Source organism: Lolium perenne, chromosome 2, assembly GCF_019359855.2.
Source record: "Lolium perenne isolate Kyuss_39 chromosome 2, Kyuss_2.0, whole genome shotgun sequence".
Classification (NCBI taxonomy): domain Eukaryota; kingdom Viridiplantae; phylum Streptophyta; class Magnoliopsida; order Poales; family Poaceae; genus Lolium; species Lolium perenne.
In genome coordinates this window covers 4,913,057-4,934,266 of record NC_067245.2, presented here as the reverse complement: position 1 = coordinate 4,934,266, position 21,210 = coordinate 4,913,057, and the positions used below count along the sequence as shown (strand labels likewise).

Here is a 21,210-nt window from a genome sequence, read left to right as displayed (position 1 = left end):
GCAAACACGCGCCGCCGAGACCCTCTCCCTCTCGCAAACACGCGTCGCCGACACCCCTCTCCCTCTCGCAAACACGTGTCGCCGATTAGGGTTAGGGTTTGGTTTGTGTTTGATTAGGGTTAGGGTTTGGTTTGTGTTTGAACATTTACTTATCGATTTAATTCTTTTGCAGAAACAATGGATCAATTCGAACGGGACTTGGAACAGGAAGACATATTCGCGGACATAATCCGCGATGGTACAGAAGCCGACCGAGCCGACTCCGGTGATGGAGAAGACCGCGGCTCCGGTGATGGAGAACCCGACGGCTCCGGTCATGGAGAACCCGACGGCTCCGGTGATGGAGAAGCCGACGGCTCCGGTGACGGAGAAGCCGACGGCTCCGGTGACGAGGTATTAATGGATTTCTTCTATATGTACATATGTATTGAGGCATTAGTATAGAGGCATTAATGCAATTCTATATGTATTCTCTTAGGCCTCCGAAGATAAGATAGAGAAACGAGGCCCGGCAAAGAAGTTGACCAAGAAAGACCACTTCACAATTGAAGTTATATCACCGGAAGGCCAACCGGTGGTACCCGAGAATGTCGGAGTGAAGTTCAAAAATCAGTGCGGAGTTGTGGTTAGAGATCGTGTCCCGATCACTGTCAGAGAATGGAACAAGACGAAGAATGTGTCCGAAAATCAGGTTGCCGATAGGTACAAGGACACACTTTTCACAGACCTCATGGCACATTTCACTTTGCCAGATTTGGGATCGGAGTCTGAGAATGCTAAGCAGCGAGCGCTAGTGAAGAAATGGGCTCTTAAGAAGATGGGGGAACTTTTCCGGGCGTATAAGAACCGGTTATGGAAAAATTATAAGAAAGACAAGAAGCCTCCATTATTCGAGAACTACCTAGCGAAGCAGGAGCATAACTGGGAAGAATTTGTGAGGTACAAAGAATCAGAGGAGGCTGTGAACCTGTCAGCGAAAAACAAGATGCATGCATGCGAGAAGAAATATCACCATCATACGGGGAGAGTTGGCTACGGAAGAGCCATGCCTAAGTGGGATGCACAAGAGGCTGAGATGGAGCTGAACGGGATCACTAACCCACGCGAGAAGGATGGGACATAAGGGCTCGAAATTGGTTCCTCGCGCATGGCTGTGAGTATGACATGAAGACAGGGAACATTGTTGAAAGTGACACCAGGGTTAGGGTACCCAGGCAAAAATGGATTGAAGTGACGACAGATATAAAGGCGGGAAAACTAAAGTTTGCTCCCGATAGAGAGAAAGACTTGCTGACGCTTGTCCTCGGTAATCCTGAGAAGGGAGGACGAACAAGAGGCTTCGGCCCTAGTGTTCCGTGGTCGCTTGGGTTTCCGGCCGACGCGGAGACTTATAGAAGCCGAGCGAGAGCTAAACAACGCCACCGGAGGTGCGAATGACCGGATGGCCGAGTTCCAACGCCGACTTGACCAGCAGCAGCGGGAGCTTCAGCAGCAGCAGCGGGAGATAAATGAACTAAAAGGACAGCGCCGCGGTATAATACCGCTGAAATATCTCAGCGACGAGACAGCAGCGTGGCCGACTCGGAGGCCCCTCCTACACGGATGATGATAGATGCCGGTCCGGCGACCCCTTGGATGGAATCAAGGAGACAACACCTTGTGATCTCCATGAGGTGTTCGTGAAGGTTTCGTTAAGGTGGCGGTCGGCTATGTCTTACCGGCATTTGGACCTGAAGGTGAGCCGGCAACATGGCATGGCAATCCGATTCCAGCTGGCTATGCTCGTGTCTGGGTGGGATTCAGCTTGTCCCGCAGTTGGGAGACATTGGAGCTCCATATCCCCGGAGGTGATGGGGGCTTACACTCGTGAGAGAGGTCTTGGAGAAATCATTCTCTCTGGGAAAAGAAGAACATCAGGCTGCCAGCTGGGTAGCACCTAGTACCGGTCGTCCCCGAGGTCACCATCACCTCCTCCAGGTGATCGCAGGCCACCATCACCTCCTCCTACCGATCACATGTCGCCACCATCACCCCGTGGGTACGACGTCGACCACGACATCGGTAGTCCATCTCCAACTCCCGCGCCGCCGCCTCCGCCCACTAAGCCACGGAATGCCCCCAGCCGGAAGCGTTTCAAGAGTCCCTGTCCCCAAGAGGTCGCCCCTCCCAAAAGTACCAAAGGTTCCTCCCCCGTCCTTGGGATCTTACCGCTCGAGGAAAATGCGGTCGCTGTTGCGAAACACAACTATGATCATTTCCATAAGCCAAAACCTCCAGCCGCGCAGAGCCATACACAGAGAAGCAAATAGAATATGCTACTAGTTTTCTGAACACACCATCGCAGTATGAGTTACACGAGAAGAAGGATGACTATACACGCACTCTTGCGAAGGTAATTGACCAAAAGAAGGATGAAAAGGCTAAGGAGAAGGACATTGCTGGCACGAGCAAATCATCGGCTAGAAGTGCAGATGAGAAAAGGTCAAGTTCAACAAGTGCACCCCTCAAGGCCAAGCAAACGACAAAAGGCAAAAAGAGAAAGGAAGTTCCCTCCTCGGTGCTCAGCCCAAACAATCGATCCCAAAGCACTCAAAGTGTTTAATGTTCCCAAGGTATACCAGAACATGGTGGTTTCGATATGGAAGAAGCTGCTAGCCTAGCGGCTGCTCGTAAAGTTTCCGTGGAGGAATTGCTACTTGCAGCAGATGGCCGCACTACCCACTCGATATAGCTCCTAAATTTGTCTACGGGGCCGACTTGGTCAGCAAGAGAGCAGCTGCATAAACTACCAACACATATGCGGAATTTGCACTCAGTGGTACCTTGATGCATGCAAGGAGAAAAAATGTACATCGTGGCGAGTATACCATGGGAATATTACTACCGAAAGGAGGAGATCCATATTGAGATGAATGAACTCTGCGATTATTCAATCTAGAAGCCCTCGACAAATCTCTCATGAGTTGCTATTGCTTGTAAGTTGTTAACTACATATAAGTTCATTTTCATTCGGTTCATGTTCGTTTTCATTGCATATATATACTCATTATATCTTATGGGTTCTCTTTTGCAGATCGAAGATCAAGAGTGCAAAAGTAATAATATTATCAATGTTGGGTTTGTTGACCCAGATAAAATACATGTTGAAACGGTGAAGCATAAACGCGAAGAAACGGGGAAACCTACTAAGGTTTTTGGGGCAGCAATATTTCGTGATTCAATATTGTTTCCTTACAACTACGAGTGAGAGTCTTAATGATCTTTTATATATGCACATTCAATTTTTCTTACTCGATGTTAAGTGTAATTCCGACGTATATGCATAACATGTGCAGCTTCCACTGGATTCTACTAGACATTCAACCCGATAAGGGAATAGTTGAAGTAAAAGACCCACTGAGTAGAGGCCTGGACGGGTTCCAGATCTTGCGTAAGTTGCTCCAAGTGTAATTTCCTTCATCGCTTGCGCTTTATCTTTCGTGAGATATCAATTAATTATCCACTCATTCAATCATTCTTTTGCATGGCAAGGGCTTGGCAAGCTTTGAAGAATGTTCATAAGGAGATTACCTTTGCAAAGAAGCTAACATTTAATCTGTCACTGTGCCCTGCAGCCACAAGGGACGAATCTATGTGGATACTACGTTTGCCGAGTCCATTCGCATGTTAACCACTCGAGAAGCAATAATGAAATAAATTCGACGTAAGCAATAACATTCACAACTTTATTTATTATCATCAATATTTCGTTATCAAGACTGATATAGTCATACTCATCTCATTTTCGTATATAGGTCGACTTCATGTGGACAGACTCCAACCAAAGGAACACGCACTAGGAATCGCGGAGGAACTCAAGGACTTTTGGTTAGAGAAGTAATAAACAACAAAGGCTTGTTTAGTCCAGATAGTTGTTCTACCTCCAAATAGACGGTCGTTAGTACCGTTTGTCGATCGTGAGCTCCATGTATATATGTAGGGAACCTACGAATATGTGTAAGGGGAATCGACTTCTGCTTCCAATCTTTGTTTGATCGATCTATATATATATAATGAATGAATGTGTACAACTTCTAGTAGCGTACAAATATATGCAACTTTTATTTTCGGACGAAAAAAATGAAATAACAGGCGGTCGGTGGCGGGGGGGAGGGGTGCTGCACCCCTCAAACCCTAAAGCAGAAGCGTTGTGCGCGCGCCACGTAGAGGGCCTTTTGTCGCGGGTGGTAATACCGCCCGCGACAAAGGGCTCGTTCTGCGCGCCCGCGGCTGCCACGTGGTGGACCTTATGTCGCGGGTCGTAAGTGACCCGGGATAAAAGGCCACCCTTTTATCGCGCCTTGCTTGTCGCGGCTGGCCGCCCGCGACAAAAGGCCCTAACCACCCGGATCAAAAGGCCTGTTTTCCACTAGTGTATGTTCGGAGTAGTAATAATTTTATGCATGAGACTCATGATAAGAATGCTTTATGTGATAGTTATATTGTTGAGTTTGATCATGACACTACTGAAAGTTATTATGAGAGAGGAAAATATGGTTGTAGAAATTTTCATGTTACTAAAACACCTCTCTATGTGCTGAAATTTTTGAAGCTACACTTGTTTTATCTTCCTATGCTTGTTACTTTGCTCTTCATGAACTTGTTTATTTACAAGATTCCTATGCATAGGAAGCATGTTAGACTTAAATATGTTTTGAATTTGCTTCTTGATGTTCTCTTTTGCTTCAAATACTATTTCTTGCGAGTGCATCATTAAAACTGCTGAGCCCATCTTAATGGCTATAAAGAAAAGAACTTCTTGGGAGATAACACATGTGTTATTTTGCTACAGTACTTTGTTTTATATTTGTGTCTTGGAAGTTGTTTACTACTGTAGCAACCTCTCCTTATCTTAGTTTTGTGTTTTGTTGTGCCAAGTAAAGTCTTTGATAGTAAAGTCAATACTAGATTTGGATTACTGCACAGAAACTGTTTTCTTGCTGTCACGAATCTGGGCCTAATTCTCTGTAGGTAACTCAGAAAATTATGCCAATTTACGTGAGTGATCCTCAGATATGTACGCAACTTTCATTCAATTTGAGCATTTTCATCTGAGCAAGTCTGGTGCCATTTTAAAATTCGTCTTTACGGACTGTTCTGTTTTGACAGATTCTGCCTTTTATTTCGCATTGCTTCTTTCGCTGTGTTGGGTGGATTTCTTTGTTCCATTACCTTCCAGTAGCTTTGGGCAATGTCCAGAAGTGTTAAGAATGATTGTGTCACCTCTGAACATGTGAGTTTTTGATTATGCACTAACCCTCTAATGAGTTTGTTTCGAGTTTGGTGTGAAGGAAGTTTTCAAGGGTCAAGAGAGGAGGATGATATACCATGATCAAGGAGAGTGAAAGCTCTAAGCTTGGGGATGCCCCGGTGGTTCACCCCTGCATATATCAAGAAGACTCAAGCGTCTAAGCTTGGGGATGCCCAAGGCATCCCCTTCTTCATCGACAACATTATCAGGTTCCTCCCCTGAAACTATATTTTTATTCCATCACATCTTATGTGCTTTACTTGGAGCGTCTGTATGCTTTTATTTTTATTTGTGTTTGAATAAATTGGATTACATCATGCTTTGTGGGAGAGAGACACGCTCCGCTGTAGCATATGGACAAGTATGTCCTTAGGCTCTACTCATAGTATTCATGGCGAAGTTTTCTCTTCGTTAAATTGTAATATGGTTGGAATTGGAAAATGATACATGTAGTAATTGCTATTAATGTCTTGGGTAATGTGATACTTGGCAATTGTTGTGCTCATGTTTAAGCTCTTGCATCATATACTTTGCACCCATTAATGAAGAAATACATAGAGCATGCTAAAATTTGGTTTGCATATTTGGTTTCTCTAAGGTCTAGATAATTTCTAGTATTGAGTTTGAACAACAAGGAAGACGGTGTAGAGTCTTATAATGTTTTCAATATGTCTTTTATGTGATTTTTGCTGCACCGGTTCATCCTTGTGTTTGTTTCAAATAGCCTTGCTAGCCTAAACCTTGTATCGAGAGGGAATACTTCTCATGCATCCAAATACTTGAGCCAACCACTATGCCATTTGTGTCCACCATACCTACCTACTACATGGTATTTCTCCGCCATTACAAAGTAAATTGCTTGAGTGCTATGATACGTCTCCGACGTATCGATAATTTCTTATGTTCCATGCCACATTATTGATGTTATCTACATGTTTTATGCACACTTTATGTCATATTCGTGCATTTTCTGGAACTAACCTATTAACAAGATGCCGAAGTGCCAGTTGCTATTTTCTGCTGTTTTTGGTTTCAGAAATCCTAGTAACGAAATATTCTCGGAATTGGACGAAATCAACGCCCAGGGTCCTATTTTGCCACGAAGCTTCCAGAAGACCGAAGAGGAGACGAAGTGGGGCCACGAGGGGGCCACACCATAGGGCGGCGCGGCCCAGGCCCTGGCCGCGCCGACCTAGGGTGTGGGGCCCTCGTGCCCCTTCCTGACCTACCCTTCCGCCTACTTAAAGCCTCCGTGACGAAACCCCCAGTACCGAGAGCCACGATACGGAAAACCTTACTGAGACGCCGCCACCGCCGATCCCATCTCGGGGGATCCAGGAGATCGCCTCCGGCACCCTGCCGGAGAGGGGATTCATCTCCCGGAGGACTCTACACCGCCATGGTCGCCTCCGGAGTGATGTGTGAGTAGTCTACCCCTGGACTATGGGTCCATAGCTGTAGCTAGATGGTTGTCTTCTCCCCATTGTGCTATCATTGTCGGATCTTGTGAGCTGCCTAACATGATCAAGATCATCTATCTGTAATTCTGTATGTTGCGTTTGTTGGGATCCGATGAATAGAGAATACTTGTTATGTTGATTATCAAAGTTATATCTACGTGTTGTTTATGATCTTGCATGCTTTCCGTTACTAGTAGATGCTCTGGCCAAGTAGATGCTTGTAACTCCAAGAGGGAGTACTTATGCTCGATAGTGGGTTCATGCCTGCATTGACACCGGGACAAGGATGAAAGTTCTAAGGTTGTGTTGTGCTGTTGCCACTAGGGATAAAACATTGATGCTATGTCTAAGGATGTAGTTGTTGATTACATTACGCACCATACTTAATGCAATTGTCTGTTGCTTTGCAACTTAATACTGGAGGGGGTTCGGATGATAACCTGAAGGTGGACTTTTTAGGCATAGATGCAGTTGGATGGCGGTCTATGTACTTTGTCGTAATGCCCAATTAAATCTCACTATACTCATCATGATATGTATGTGCATGGTCATGCCCTCTTTATTTGTCAATTGCCCAACTGTAATTTGTTCACCCAACATGCTGTTTATCTTATGGGAGAGACACCTCTAGTGAACTGTGGACCCCGGTCCAATTCTCTTTACTGAAATACAATCTACTGCAATACTTGTTCTACTGTTTTCTGCAAACAATCATCTTCCACACAATACGGTTAATCCTTTGTTACAGCAAGCCGGTGAGATTGACAACCTCACTGTTTCGTTGGGGCAAAGTACTTTGGTTGTGTTGTGCAGGTTCCACGTTGGCGCCGGAATCCCTGGTGTTGCGCCGCACTACATCCCGCCGCCATCAACCTTCAACGTGCTTCTTGGCTCCTCCTGGTTCGATAAACCTTGGTTTCTTTCTGAGGGAAAACTTGCTGCTGTGCGCATCATACCTTCCTCTTGGGGTTCCCAACGAACGTGTGAGTTACACGCGATCAAGCATATTTTCTGGCGCCGTTGCCGGGGAGATCAAGACACGCTGCAAGGGGAGTCTCCACTTCTCAATCTCTTTACTTTGTTTTTGTCTTGCTTAGTTTTATTTACTACTTTGTTTGCTGCACTAAATCAAAATACAAAAAAAATTAGTTGCTAGTTTTACTTTATTTGCTATCTTGTTTGCTATATCAAAAACACAAAAAAATTAGTTTACTTGCATTTACTTTATCTAGTTTGCTTTATTTATTGTCTTGCACTCTATATTAAAAATACAAAAAAAAATTAGTCACTTTTGTTACCATGTCTAGCTCTGAACCTGTTACTTCTTCGCCTGAAGAATTAGTCTTCACTTTTAAACAAGGGGATGAGGAGAGTTTTAAGGATGCTTGGTCTAGAATTTTTACTTCTTATCGTAAAACTGAACCTCAAATGACTCTAAGTTTGCTCCTTAGTAATTTTTATTTTGGTCTTATGGTTTGTTATAGATATGCTTTGGATACTTTAGTGGGAGGAGATTTCCTTCATTGCAATGGGGATCAAGCTTTTAATGCCATAAAGAAGTTGGTTGCATCACATGATTCAGCTAATAACTTTGATTCAGCCCTCACTAGCATATATAGTAGATTAAACAATCTCGAGATAAGTACATCTCGCTTGGATGATAACTATTGCCACGTTCGTAATCGTCTTGAACAAGTTTTAGTGAATTCTAAACTCTCATTGTGGGATCGTGCTGTTAAAATTGTTATCGGTGATCGAACTCTCCATGCCTACTGTGATATTATGTATGAATTTTGCCTTATGCCTGAAAGTATTTATAAATCTTTAAAACTTTGGGGAGTTGATGAAGGAGGAGAAGAAATAACTCTCATTGATAACTCTACTATAATTCCTAAAGGAATAGCCGCAGGTGTGCATACAACCATTCTTGGAAGGACAATATCCATTGATTATCTTGTTATTGAAACAGGAAAACTCACACTCGGAAGATCCCTGCTGAAACTATTGGGAGCAGTCATTGATGTTGGAGAAGGCACTCTGAAATTCACCTCTATACCGGGGGGAAATCATATATTTCCTAAACCCAAGGGAAAGAAAAACAATAAGAAAGGTAAGGGTAAAGCCCAAGGTAAGGTTGACACACCATCTCTCGATAATACTTGATACACACTTTCTGCGCCTAGCTGAAAGGCGTTAAAGAAAAGCGCTTATGGGAGACAACCCATGTTTTTACCTACAGTACTTTGTTTTTATTTTGTGTCTTGGAAGTTGTTTACTACTGTAGCAACCTCTCCTTATCTTAGTTTTGTGTTTTGTTGTGCCAAGTTAAGCCGTTGATAGAAAAGTAAGTACTAGATTTGGATTACTGCACAGTTCCAGATTTCTTTGCTGTCACGAATCTGGGTCCACCTCCCTGTAGGTAGCTCAGAAAATTAAGCCAATTTACGTGCATGATCCTCAGATATGTACGCAACTTTCATTCAATTTGAGAATTTTCATTTGAGCAAGTCTGGTGCCATTTTAAAATTCGTCAATACGAACTGTTCTGTTTTGACAGATTCTGCCTTTTATTTCGCATTGCCTCTTTTGCTATGTTGGATGAATTTCTTTGATCCACTAATGTCCAGTAGCATTATGCAATGTCCAGAAGTGTTAAGAATGATTGTGTCACCTCTGAATATGTCAATTTATATTATGCACTAACCCTCTAATGAGTTGTTTCGAGTTTGGTGTGGAGAAAGTTTTCAAGGATCAAGAGAGGAGTATGATGCAACATGATCAAGGAGAGTGAAAGCTCTAAGCTTGGGGATGCCCCGGTGGTTCACCCCTGCATATATTAAGAAGACTCAAGCGTCTAAGCTTGGGGATGCCGAAGGCATCCCCTTCTTCATCGACAACATTATCAGGTTCCTCACCTGAAACTATATTTTTATTCCATCACATCTTATGTGCTTTTTCTTGGAGCGTCGGTTTGTTTTTGTTTTTTGTTTTGTTTGAATAAAATGGATCCTAGCATTCACTTTATGGGAGAGAGACACGCTCCGCTGTAGCATATGGACAAGTATGTCCTTGGTTTCTACTCATAGTATTCATGGCAAAGTTTCTCCTTCGTTAAATTGTTATATGGTTGGAATTGGAAAATGATACATGTAGTAATTGCTACAAATGTCTTGGGTAATGTGATACTTGGCAATTGTTGTGCTCATGTTTAAGCTCTTGCATCATATGCTTTGCACCCATTAATGAAGAAATACATAGAGCAAGCTAAAATTTGGTTTGCATATTTGGTTTCTCGAAGGTCTAGATAATTTCTAGTATTGAGTTTGAACAACAAGGAAGACGATGTAGATTCTTATAATGTTTATAATATGTCTTTTATGTGAGTTTTGCTGCACCGGTTCATCCTTGTGTTTGTTTCAAATAAACCTTGCTAGCCTAAACCTTGTATCGAGAGGGAATACTTCTCATGCATCCAAAATACTTGAGCCAACCACTATGCCATTTGTGTCCACCATACCTACCTACTACATGGTATTTTCCGCCATTCCAAAGTAAATTGCTTGAGTGCTACCTTTAAAATTCCATCATTCACCTTTGCAATATATAGCTCATGGGACAAATAGATTAAAAACTATTGTGGTATTGAATATGTAATTATGCACTTTATCTCTTATTAAGTTGCTTGTTGTGCGATAACCATGTTTACTGGGGACGCCATCAACTATTCATTGTTGAATTTCATGTGAGTTGCTATGCATGTCCGTCTTGTCTGAAGTAAGAGAGATCTACCACCTTATGGTTAAGCATGCATATTGTTAGAGAAGAATATTGGGCCGCTAATCGAAGCCATGATCCATGGTGGAAGTTTCAGTTTTGGACATATATCCTCAAATCTCAAATGAGAAAATTATTAATTGTTGTTACATGCTTATGCATAAAAGAGGAGTCCATTATCTGTTGTCTATGTTGTCCCGGTATGGATGTCTAAGTTGAAGAATAATCAATAGCGAGAAATCCAATGCGAGCTTTCTCCTTAGACCTTTGTACAAAGTGACATAGAGGTACCCCTTTGTGACACTTGGTTAAAACAAGTGCATTGTGATGATCCGGTAGTCCAAGCTAATTAGGACAAGGTGCGGGCACTATTAGTACACTATGCATGAGGCTTGCAACTTATAAGATATAATTTACATGATGCATATGCTTTATTACTACCGTTGACAAAATTGTTTCATGTTTTCAAAATCAAAGCTCTAGCACAAATATAGCAATCGATGCTTTTCCTCTATGGAGGACCATTCTTTTACTTTCAATGTTGAGTCAGTTCACCTATTTCTCTCCACCTCAAGAAGCAAACACTTGTGTGAACTGTGCATTGATTCCTACATACTTGCTTATTGCACTTATTATATTACTCTATGTCGACAATATCCATGAGATATACATGTTACAAGTTGAAAGCAACCGCTGAAACTTAATCTTCTTTTGTGTTGCTTCAATGCCTTTACTTTGAATTATTGCTTTATGAGTTAACTCTTATGCAAGACTTATTGATGCTTGTCTTGAAGTGCTATTCATGAAAAGTCTTTGCTATATGATTCACTTGTTTACTCATGTCATATACATTGTTTTGATCGCTGCATTCACTACATATGCTTTACAAATAGTATGATCAAGATTATGATGGCATGTCACTCCAGAAATTATCTGTGTTATCGTTTTACCTGCTCGGGACGAGCAGAACTAAGCTTGGGGATGCTGATACGTCTCCGACGTATCGATAATTTCTTATGTTCCATGTCACATTATTGATGTTATCTACATGTTTTATGCACACTTTATGTCATATTCGTGCATTTTCTGGAACTAACCTATTAACAAGATGCCGAAGTGCCAGTTGCTGTTTTCTGCTGTTTTTGGTTTCAGAAATCCTAGTAACGAAATATTCTCGGAATTGGACGAAATCAACGCCCAGGGTCCTATTTTGCCATGAAGCTTCCATAAGACCGAAGAGGAGACGAAGTGGGGCCACGAGGGGGCCACACCATAGGGCGGCGCGGCCCAGGCCCTGGCCGCGCCGACCTAGGGTGTGGGGCCCTCGTGCCCCTTCCTGACCTGCCCTTCCGCCTACTTAAAGCCTCCGTGACGAAACCCCCGCACCGAGAGCCACGATACGGAAAACCTTACCGAGACGCCGCCACCGCCGATCCCATCTCGGGGATCCAGAGATCGCCTCCGGCACCCTGCCGGAGAGGGGATTCATCTCCCGGAGGACTCTACACCGCCATGGTCGCCTCCGGAGTGATGTGTGAGTAGTCTACCCCTGGACTATGGGTCCATAGCTGTAGCTAGATGGTTGTCTTCTCCCCATTGTGCTATCATTGTCGGATCTTGTGAGCTGCCTAACATGATCAAGATCATCTATCTGTAATTCTATATGTTGCGTTTGTTGGGATCCGATGAATAGAGAATACTTGTTATGTTGATTATCAAAGTTATATCTACGTGTTGTTTATGATCTTGCATGCTTTCCATTACTAGTAGATGATCTGGCCAAGTAGATGCTTGTAACTCCAAGAGGGAGTACTTATGCTCGATAGTGGGTTCATGCCTGCATTGACACCTGGGACAGTGACAGAAAGTTCTAAGGTTGTGTTGTGCTATTGCCACTAGGGATAAAACATTGATGCTATGTCTAAGGATGTAGTTGTTGATTACATTACACACCATACTTAATGCAATTGTCTGTTGCTTTGCAACTTAATACTGGAGGGGGTTCGGATGATAACCTGAAGGTGGACTTTTTAGGCATAGATGCAGTTGGATGGCGGTCTATGTACTTTGTCGTAATGCCCAATTAAATCTCACTATACTCATCATGATATGTATGTGCATGGTCATGCCCTCTTTATTTGTCAATTGCCCAACTGTAATTTGTTCACCCAACATGCTGTTTATCTTATGGGAGAGACACCTCTAGTGAACTGTGGACCCCGGTCCAATTCTCTTTACTGAAATACAATCTACTGCAATACTTGTTCTACTGTTTTCTGCAAACAATCATCTTCCACACAATACGGTTAATCCTTTGTTACAGCAAGCCGGTGAGATTGACAACCTCACTGTTTCGTTGGGGCAAAGTACTTTGGTTGTGTTGTGCAGGTTCCACGTTGGCGCCGAATCCCCGGTGTTGCGCCGCACTACATCCCGCCGCCATCAACCTTCAACGTGCTTCTTGGCTCCTCCTGGTTCGATAAACCTTGGTTTCTTTCTGAGGGAAAACTTGCTGCTGTGCGCATCATACCTTCCTCTTGGGGTTCCCAACGAACGTGTGAGTTACACGCGATCATGCTACCTTTAAACAATTCAAAATTTATTACCTCTGATTTGTGTCAATGTTTTATAGCTCATGAGGAAGTATGTGGTGTTTATCTTTCAATCTTGTTGGGCAACTTTCACCAATGGACTAGTGGCTTCATCCGCTTATCCAATAATTTTGCAAAAAGAGCTGGCAATGGGATTCCCAGTCCCAAATTAATTAATAAATATAGACACTCCTCCATGGTATGTGATTGATTGGACGGCACCCGAAGGATTCGGTTAGCCATGGCTTGAGAAAGCAAAGGTGGGGAGGAGTGTCATCATAATAAAACTAAAATAAAAAGGCACTCCTTCATGGTATGAGATTGTTGGCAGGCACCCGAAGGATTCGGTTAGCCATGGTTTGTGAAAGAAAGGTTGGAAGGAGTGCCACACAAAAATAAAATAAAATGGGAGCCGCTCTTTGAAGGTTTGTCTGGCAAGGGGGTTAGAGTGCCCACTACCATTCGTTGACAACAACAAACACCTCTCAAAATTTTACTTTTATTGCTCTCTATATGTTTTCAAAATCAAAGCTCTAGCACAAATATAGCAATCGATGTTTTTCCTCTATGAGGACCATTCTTTTACTTTCAATGTTGAGTCAGTTCACCTATTTCTCTCCACCTCAAGAAGCAAACACTTGTGTGAACTGTGCATTGATTCCTACATACTTGCTTATTGCACTTATTATATTACTCTATGTTGACAATATCCATGAGATGTACATGTTACAAGTTGAAAGCAACCGCTGAAACTTAATCTTCCTTTGTGTTGCTTCAATGTCTTTACTTTGAATTATTGCTTTATGAGTTAACTCTTATGCAAGACTTATTGATGCTTGTCTTGAAGTGCTATTCATGAAAAGTCTTTGCTTTATGATTCATTTGTTTACTCATGTCATTACCATTGTTTGGATCGCTGCATTCACTACATATGCTTTACAAATAGTATGATCAAGGTTATGATGGCATGTCACTCCAGAAATTATCTTTGTTATCGTTTTACCTGCTCGGGACGAGCAGAACTAAGCTTGGGGATGCTGATACGTCTCCGACGTATCGATAATTTCTTATGTTCTATGCCACATTATTGATGTTATCTACATGTTTTATGCACACTTTATGTCATATTCGTGCATTTTCTGGAACTAACCTATTAACAAGATGCCGAAGTGCCGATTCTGTTTCTGCTGTTTTTGGTTTCAGAAATCCTAGTAACGAAATATTCTCGGAATTGGACGAAATCAACACCTGTGTTCCTATTTTGCCCGGAAGCATCCGTAACACCCGAGAGTCGCGCAGTGGACCCAATAGGGGCCCAGACCATAGGCCGGCGCGGCCCAGGCCCTGGCCGCGCCGCCCTATAGTGTCGGCGCCCCTTCGACCTTCCGAGGCTGCCCTTCCGCCTATTTAAAGCCTCCGTCGCGAAAACCCTGATACGTTCGACGAAAACCACAGAAACCTTCCAGAGCCGCCGCCATCACGAGGCCAAGATCTGGGGGACAGGAGTCTCTGTTCCGGCACGCTGCCGGAGCGGGGAAGTGCCCCCGGAAGGCTTCTCCATCGACACCGCTGCCATCTCCACCGCCATCTTCATCACCGCTGCTGCTCCCATGAGGAGGGAGTAGTTCACCCCCGAGGCTGAGGGCTTCGCTGTAGCTATGTGGTTCATCTCTCTCCCATGTACCTCAATACAATAATCTCATGAGCTGCTTTACATGATTGAGATTCATATGAGTTTTGTATCACAATTTATCTATGTGCTACTCTAGCAATGTTATTAAAGTAGTTTTATTCCTCCTGCACGTGTGTAAAGGTGACAGTGTGTGCACCGTGTTAGTACTTGGTTTATGCTATGATCATGATCTCTTGTAGATTGCGAAGTTAACTATTGCTATGATAATATTGATGTGATCTATTCCTCCTACATATGCATGAAGGTGACAGTGTGCATGCTATGTTAGTACTTGGTTTAGTCTTTTGATCTATCTTACACTACAAGGTTACTAAAATATGAACAGTAATTGTGGAGCTTGTTAACTCCGGCATTGAGGGTTCGTGTAATCCTACGCAATGTGTTCATCATCCAACAAAAGTGTAGAGTATGCATTTATCTATTCTGTTATGTGATCAATGTTGAGAGTGTCCACTAGTGAAAGTGTAATCCCTAGGCCTTGTTCCTAAATACTGCTATCGCTGCTTGTTTACTGTTTTACTGTGTTACTACTGCTGCAATACTACCACCATCAACTACACGCCAGCAAGCTATTTTCTGGCACTGTTGCTACTGCTCATACTTATTCATACCACCTGTATTTCACTATCTCTTCGCCGAACTAGTGCACCTATTTGGTGTGTTGGGGACACAAGAGACTTCTTGCTTTGTGGTTGCAGGGTTGCATGAGAGGGATATCTTTGACCTCTTCCTCCCTGAGTTCGATAAACCTTGGGTGATCCACTTAAGGGAAAACTTGTTGCTGTTCTACAAACCTCTGCTCTTGGAGGCCCAACACTGTCTACAGGAAAGGAGGGGGAACGTAGACATCACTCCCCTGCTCCACCCCTGCCGCGCCCGCGCCTCCCCGGATCCGCCCCTGCCTCCCCATAGGTAATTGTTTTTTGCATTTTACTAATTACTTGTTGCAATCTGAAAAATAGAAAATAGAAATAGAAATGGAAAATAGGAGATAGAAATAGAAATGGAAAATAGAAATGGAAAATAGAAAATAGAAATAGAAATGGAAAATAGCAAATAGAAATAGAAATATGATTCTAACAATTTGAATTTGTTGTTGTCTAAACTAGGCCGATGGCGTGACGACCCCGGGTCCCTACTGCTTGACGCGATTCGAGACGGTCGCCGACATCGCCGAGGGTGAGCTAAAACTCCACCTCCTCCATATTTTTTACATCACTAGATTCATTTTTCAAGTAAAGTTGCGTAACCTAGGTGTCACTTCCCGTCCGCGAGCGTTACGCGGATAAATATGCATTAGTGGTCGGCATATTTTCAACCGTAACGCTTGCGGCATTTACGGGACAGTCGGCGGATGCGTAGTTGTCTACGTTTTCCATGTTCTACTCCGGTCCGAGTCAGGATTTCGGCGGCGCCTCCCCATTGTTCTCCGGATGCACATCCTCTCGGTTTTTTGCCGAGACGTGTATCGGGAGAGCAGCGGGGAGGTGCTGCCGAAATTCTGACTTGGACCGGGGTAGAGCATGGAGAACGTAGCCAACTACGGATCCGGCGGCTGCTAGGAGCCCACCTAGTAGAGATGTAGGTTGATGCATGCGTTTCGCCCGGTAAAATAAATAAAAATATGATGCATTTAATTTCATGGTACTATTTGTTGTTTGTCTCCCAATCAAGCAGAGGATGGCTGATAATGGGTGGATGTACAGTGGCCGTGCTAGTTCGACTGAAATGACAGAAGAGTGGGTATGGAAGACCAATTTATTAGTGAAGGAGTTAGCGCGTGGTTCAAAGTCGTCGTTCGTCCAAGTTGCCCTTGCTCTCGTTGCCCGAGGCGTCAGTGTCACGGACAGGATGTTCTGACTCAACATCTTTGGTTGATTGGGTATATGCCTGATTACGTCCCGTGTGTCGAATTTGCTCGCATTTAACGTGACAGAGGTGAGGTGCTGAGGCCGCGAATCGATGTCCATGAGGACGATGGGATTAGATACTTGCTAGATGATCTCCACGATGCCTACATGCCGTAATCGCTGCAACAGGAGGAACCGCCGTAACCGGAGGGACCGCCAGAACCGGAGGAACCGCCAGAACCGGAGGAACCCGAGCCTACCGCAAAGGCCTTCTATGATATGATGGCTGCGGCTAAGAGGCCTCTATACGAGGGTGCAAAAATTTCTCAGCTCGATGCGATCGCGCAAGTACTAGCCGACAAGGCTCAGTTCGACAAAGACCGTGCATGCTTTGAAAAAATCTGGTAACAGTTGGTAACATGTTGCCCGAAGGCCATTGTCTGCCTAAAACCATGTATGCAGCAAAGAAAATGTTGAAAGCGCTCAGCATGGATTATGTGAAGTATGATTGTTGTCCCAAAAACTGTCTTTTGTTTTGGAAAGAGTTTGCGGATGACAAATATTGTAGCAAGTGTGGGTCCTCTAGGTATCATGAGATAACCAGAGCTAATGGTGAGAAGGTGCAGACAAAAGTCGCCGTGAAGATTCTTCGTTATCTCCCGTTCATAAAAAGAATCCAACGGCTTTACATGTCCGAGGAGTCAGCCAAACAGATGACGTGGCATAAGAACGGGTTGAGATTCAAGGACGCGGAGGGACGACTAAACATGGGGCACCCATCTGATGGTAAAGCATGGCAGAACTTCGATGCAAAACACCCTGATAAGGCAAATGATGCTCGGAATGTCAGAATTGCGATAGCAACCGATGGATTCAATCCATATGGTATGTCAGCATCCACGTACAGCTATTGGCCCGTGTTTGTTATTCCGCTCAATCTCCCTCCCGGAGTCCTTATGCAAAGGAAGACCATATTCCTGTCGATGATCATTCCAGGGCCTGATTACCCGGGGAAGAATTTGAGTGTATTCATGCAACCGCTTGTGGATGATTTGCACCACTCTTGGCACCATGGGACCTTGACATACGACCGAGCAACGAAGACAAACTTTGTCATGAAAGTTTGGTTCCAATATTCCATGCACGACCTACCTGGGTACGCTCTATTTTGCGGGCATTGTACAGCTGGTAGGTTTCCATGCCCAGTGTGCAGGCACCGATTGGAGTTCATTTGGCTGAATGCGGGTCGCAAATATGTCGCATTTGACAAACATCGAAAGTACCTCAAAAGAGGGCATCGGTTCAGAGGAGACAAAAAGAACTTCACAAAGGGCAAAGTTGTGCGTGAAGAAGAAACGATACCAAAGTTCAATGGTGAAACTGTTGATGGTGAGCTACGTGCTCTCCAGCGTAGTAAAGAACCCGACAAAACATATGTGGGATATGGTGAGACACACAACTGGACTCACGTGCCAGGCTTAACGCAGCTCGAGTATTACAAGGATCTCGAACTTCCCCATAACATCGATATGATGCACACCGAAAAGAATGTGGGGGAGTCCGTTTTTAACACCGTCCTGAACATTCCTGACAAGACAAAGGATAATGTCAAGGCTAGAGTCGATGTTGAGAATCTGTGTGACAGGCAAAGACTACACATGCATCCTCCCGAGGGCAATAGAAAAATTGGGTCAAGCCGCATGCCAACTACGTGCTTGATAGTCTCCGTAAGAAGGAGGCAATGATGTGGCTGAAATACGCCGTTATGTTCCCGTATGGCTATTGTTCGAATATGAGTAAGGGAGTCAATCTTACAACAGGAAAAGTAAACGGGCTCAAGAGTCACGACTATCATATATGGATTGAGCGACTGATGCCGGTGATGGTTCGAGGGTATCTCCCCGAGCATGTCTGGCGAGTGCTTGCGGAGTTGAGCCATTTCTTCCGCACGGTCTGTGCTAAGCAGATATGTGAGTCGGTGATTGCGAAGTTGCATGATCAAGTGCCTGAGTTGTTATGCAAGTTAGAGATGATCTTTCCACCAGGTTTCTTTACTCCGATGTTACATCTCATTGTGCATCTTGCGAACGAGGCACTCTTGGGTGGACCGGTGCGAGATCGTTGGCAGTTTTGTATTGAGAGAGAGTTCAAGTATATTCGAAACAAATGTGGCAACAAAAATAAGATTGAAGCATGCATAGCTGAGGCAACTATCCTCCGGGAGATGGCAGACGCCACGACAACGTACTATGCGGATGATGTTCCCACTATGCATAACCCGATATCTCGGTACAATATCGACGAGCCCAAGCATGACCCCAAGCTCCTCCTCTTCAAATGTCACGGTGGCAAGGCTGGTGCCTCTAAAAAGGGCATCTTGACAAAGGAAGAGAAAGATTGCATAATGTTTTATGTGGTTACGAACATGCAAGAAGTGCTCAAATTCATAAGGTAAAATGGTGAACAAATTACTTTGCAATTAGTAACTCGATTTTGGTCTAATACGTTTTTTCTCCCTTTTAGCCAATACAAGGATGAATATTGGACGAGATCGACGGATCCCTCTGATGCGGAGATGGAGATTCTTTTGAAAGAGAGTCGTCCCGGAAAGAAAAAATTCCTGGATTGGTTCTACGAAAAAGTAATTTCTAACAAGTCCCTTTTAGCCAATACTTTTGCAATCCGTGACTTGTCCCTCTTATTACACGTAACTAATGCAAAGAAACAATTTGAACTGAATTTGTAGGGAGGTGATCCCAACGTTGAGATGACGGATGAGCTGAGATGTGTTTCCTGTGGTTGCAACCGTAGAATCTCAATGTATGAGAAGTACGATGTGAATGGGTATCGCTTCCATACAGAGTATCACCAGAAGAATCGGCCTAACCCAAAAACTATAAATACTAGGGTCTTCACCAAAGGATCCGATGACATAGAATACTACGGAAGGTTAGAGAATGTATACGAGCTGACATTCAATAGTACAAACATACAACTCAATCTCGTTGTGTTCAAATGCCACTGGTTCGACCCACAAGTTGGACAGAGAAGCACTCCTTCCATTGGGTTAGTGGAAGTTAGGCCTTCAACCTGCTATAGCGGAGCCGATGTCTTTGTTGTGGCTCACCAAGCCAAGCAAGTTTATTATTTGCCCTACCCATGTCAAAAGGAGTACCTCAAAGGCTGGGAAGTCGTGTTCAAGGTATCACCACATGGTAAGCTACCCATGCCCTCCGACGAGGATTACAACAACATTGACCCTGTAACATACGAGGGAATTTTTTATCAAGAGCAAGAGAACTTTGGGGATTTCGAAATAGAAATTGGTCTTGAGGACCTCGAGAATGAGGCACATCTTCATGGTGAAACAGTGGTGGACCTAAAGGACATACAAATGCTCACCAAGTTACATGAGGGCAATGGGTTCAATGATGAGCCTCCACCGGACATTCCCACCCAACCTCATTACTCACATGATACTGATAGTGATAGTGAAAATGAGAACCCAATGCCTCGTTATGAGAACCCAATGCCTCATTATGATAGTGATGATTCGAGGTGAGGGTCCTTTATGCCTTTATGCTTAGTATCTATTTTTCCATATGCTTCTTATACTTAGTATTTATTTTTCAATATGCTTCTTATGCTTAGTATCTATTTTTCAATATGCTTCTTATGCTTAGTATCTATTTTTCAATATGCTTCTTATGCTTAGTATCTATTTTTCAATATGCTTCTTATGCTTAGTATCTATTTTTTGCTTAGTGTCTACATTTTATTAAGGCATGAATGCTTACTTGTTTACTCTTTGTCAATGCAGGTGATTGATCAATATGAGCGGAAGCAAGCAATCCATGAACTCCATTTTGAAGAGTATGAGCCAACAGAAGTTCACCGGGACCACTAGAAGTGGAAGACCAACGCGTGCCAGCTCGCGTTACGCGGACGATGACACGGGTGGAGTTGGAGGTGGAGGTGTAGGTGGAGGTGGAGGACGTGGTGGAGGTGGAGGACGAGGTGGAGGTGGAGGACGAGCTGGAGGACGAGGCGGAGGCGGAGGTGGAGGACGAGGACGAGGTGGAGGTGGAGGACGAGGACGAGGTGGAGGTGGACCTTTCCTTTGTGACATACCCTCTGCTTCTGGCGACGTGGCTTCCCAGTCCGCTCACACACAGTCTACTGAGGGGGAGATGGAGGTGGAGATGGAGGTGGAGATGGAGGTGGAGGGGCAGGACGAGGAGGCGGAGAGGGAGATGGCGCCGAAGAAGTTGCGCATTCGTGGTGAAGCGCAAGTCCCTGATGAGAGGAGGGAGCCTACTAGCCAGATGCGAAAGCCCTCATCATCCCGAACGAAAAAGAGTAAGTTTAATTTTGAACATTTAGATTCATTTTGCTATGTACTAATGTTTTCATTATTGTGCATAACTGATTGGCATACTAATGTTTTGATTATTGTGCAGCAATTGGACATATGACAAGGGGGTTCGCCAGCCGTCGAGCATGATTGGAGCTCTTATTAGGCAGATCGGCCGGGCTTTTACACTCCGGTCCC

General features: G+C 44.0%; 2 protein-coding genes across 2 annotated transcripts in view; both read left to right on the top strand.

Moving 5' to 3' along the window:
* The window catches only part of LOC139835942 (uncharacterized), a 155,796-nt gene extending 134,820 nt beyond the window's left edge, over positions 1-20,976 (top strand). The window contains exon 3 of the mRNA XM_071825831.1: positions 20,766-20,976. The gene's annotated coding sequence lies outside the window, so the exon portion shown is untranslated. The remainder of the gene's footprint in view (positions 1-20,765) is intronic.
* On the top strand, positions 19,670-20,772 carry LOC127330979 (uncharacterized). The gene is made up of 2 exons (XM_051357068.2): positions 19,670-20,216; positions 20,479-20,772. The coding sequence occupies exons 1-2, from the start codon at positions 19,885-19,887 to the stop codon at positions 20,480-20,482; spliced, it is 336 nt and encodes a 111-aa protein (XP_051213028.1). The 5' UTR covers positions 19,670-19,884; the 3' UTR covers positions 20,483-20,772.
* Positions 20,977-21,210: the final 234 nt, after the last annotated feature.

Bases quoted from the DNA above. Each gene is read 5' to 3' on its own strand.
- LOC127330979 (XM_051357068.2), top strand. From the start codon at position 19,885: ATGCCCTCCGACGAGGATTACAACAACATTGACCCTGTAACATACGAG.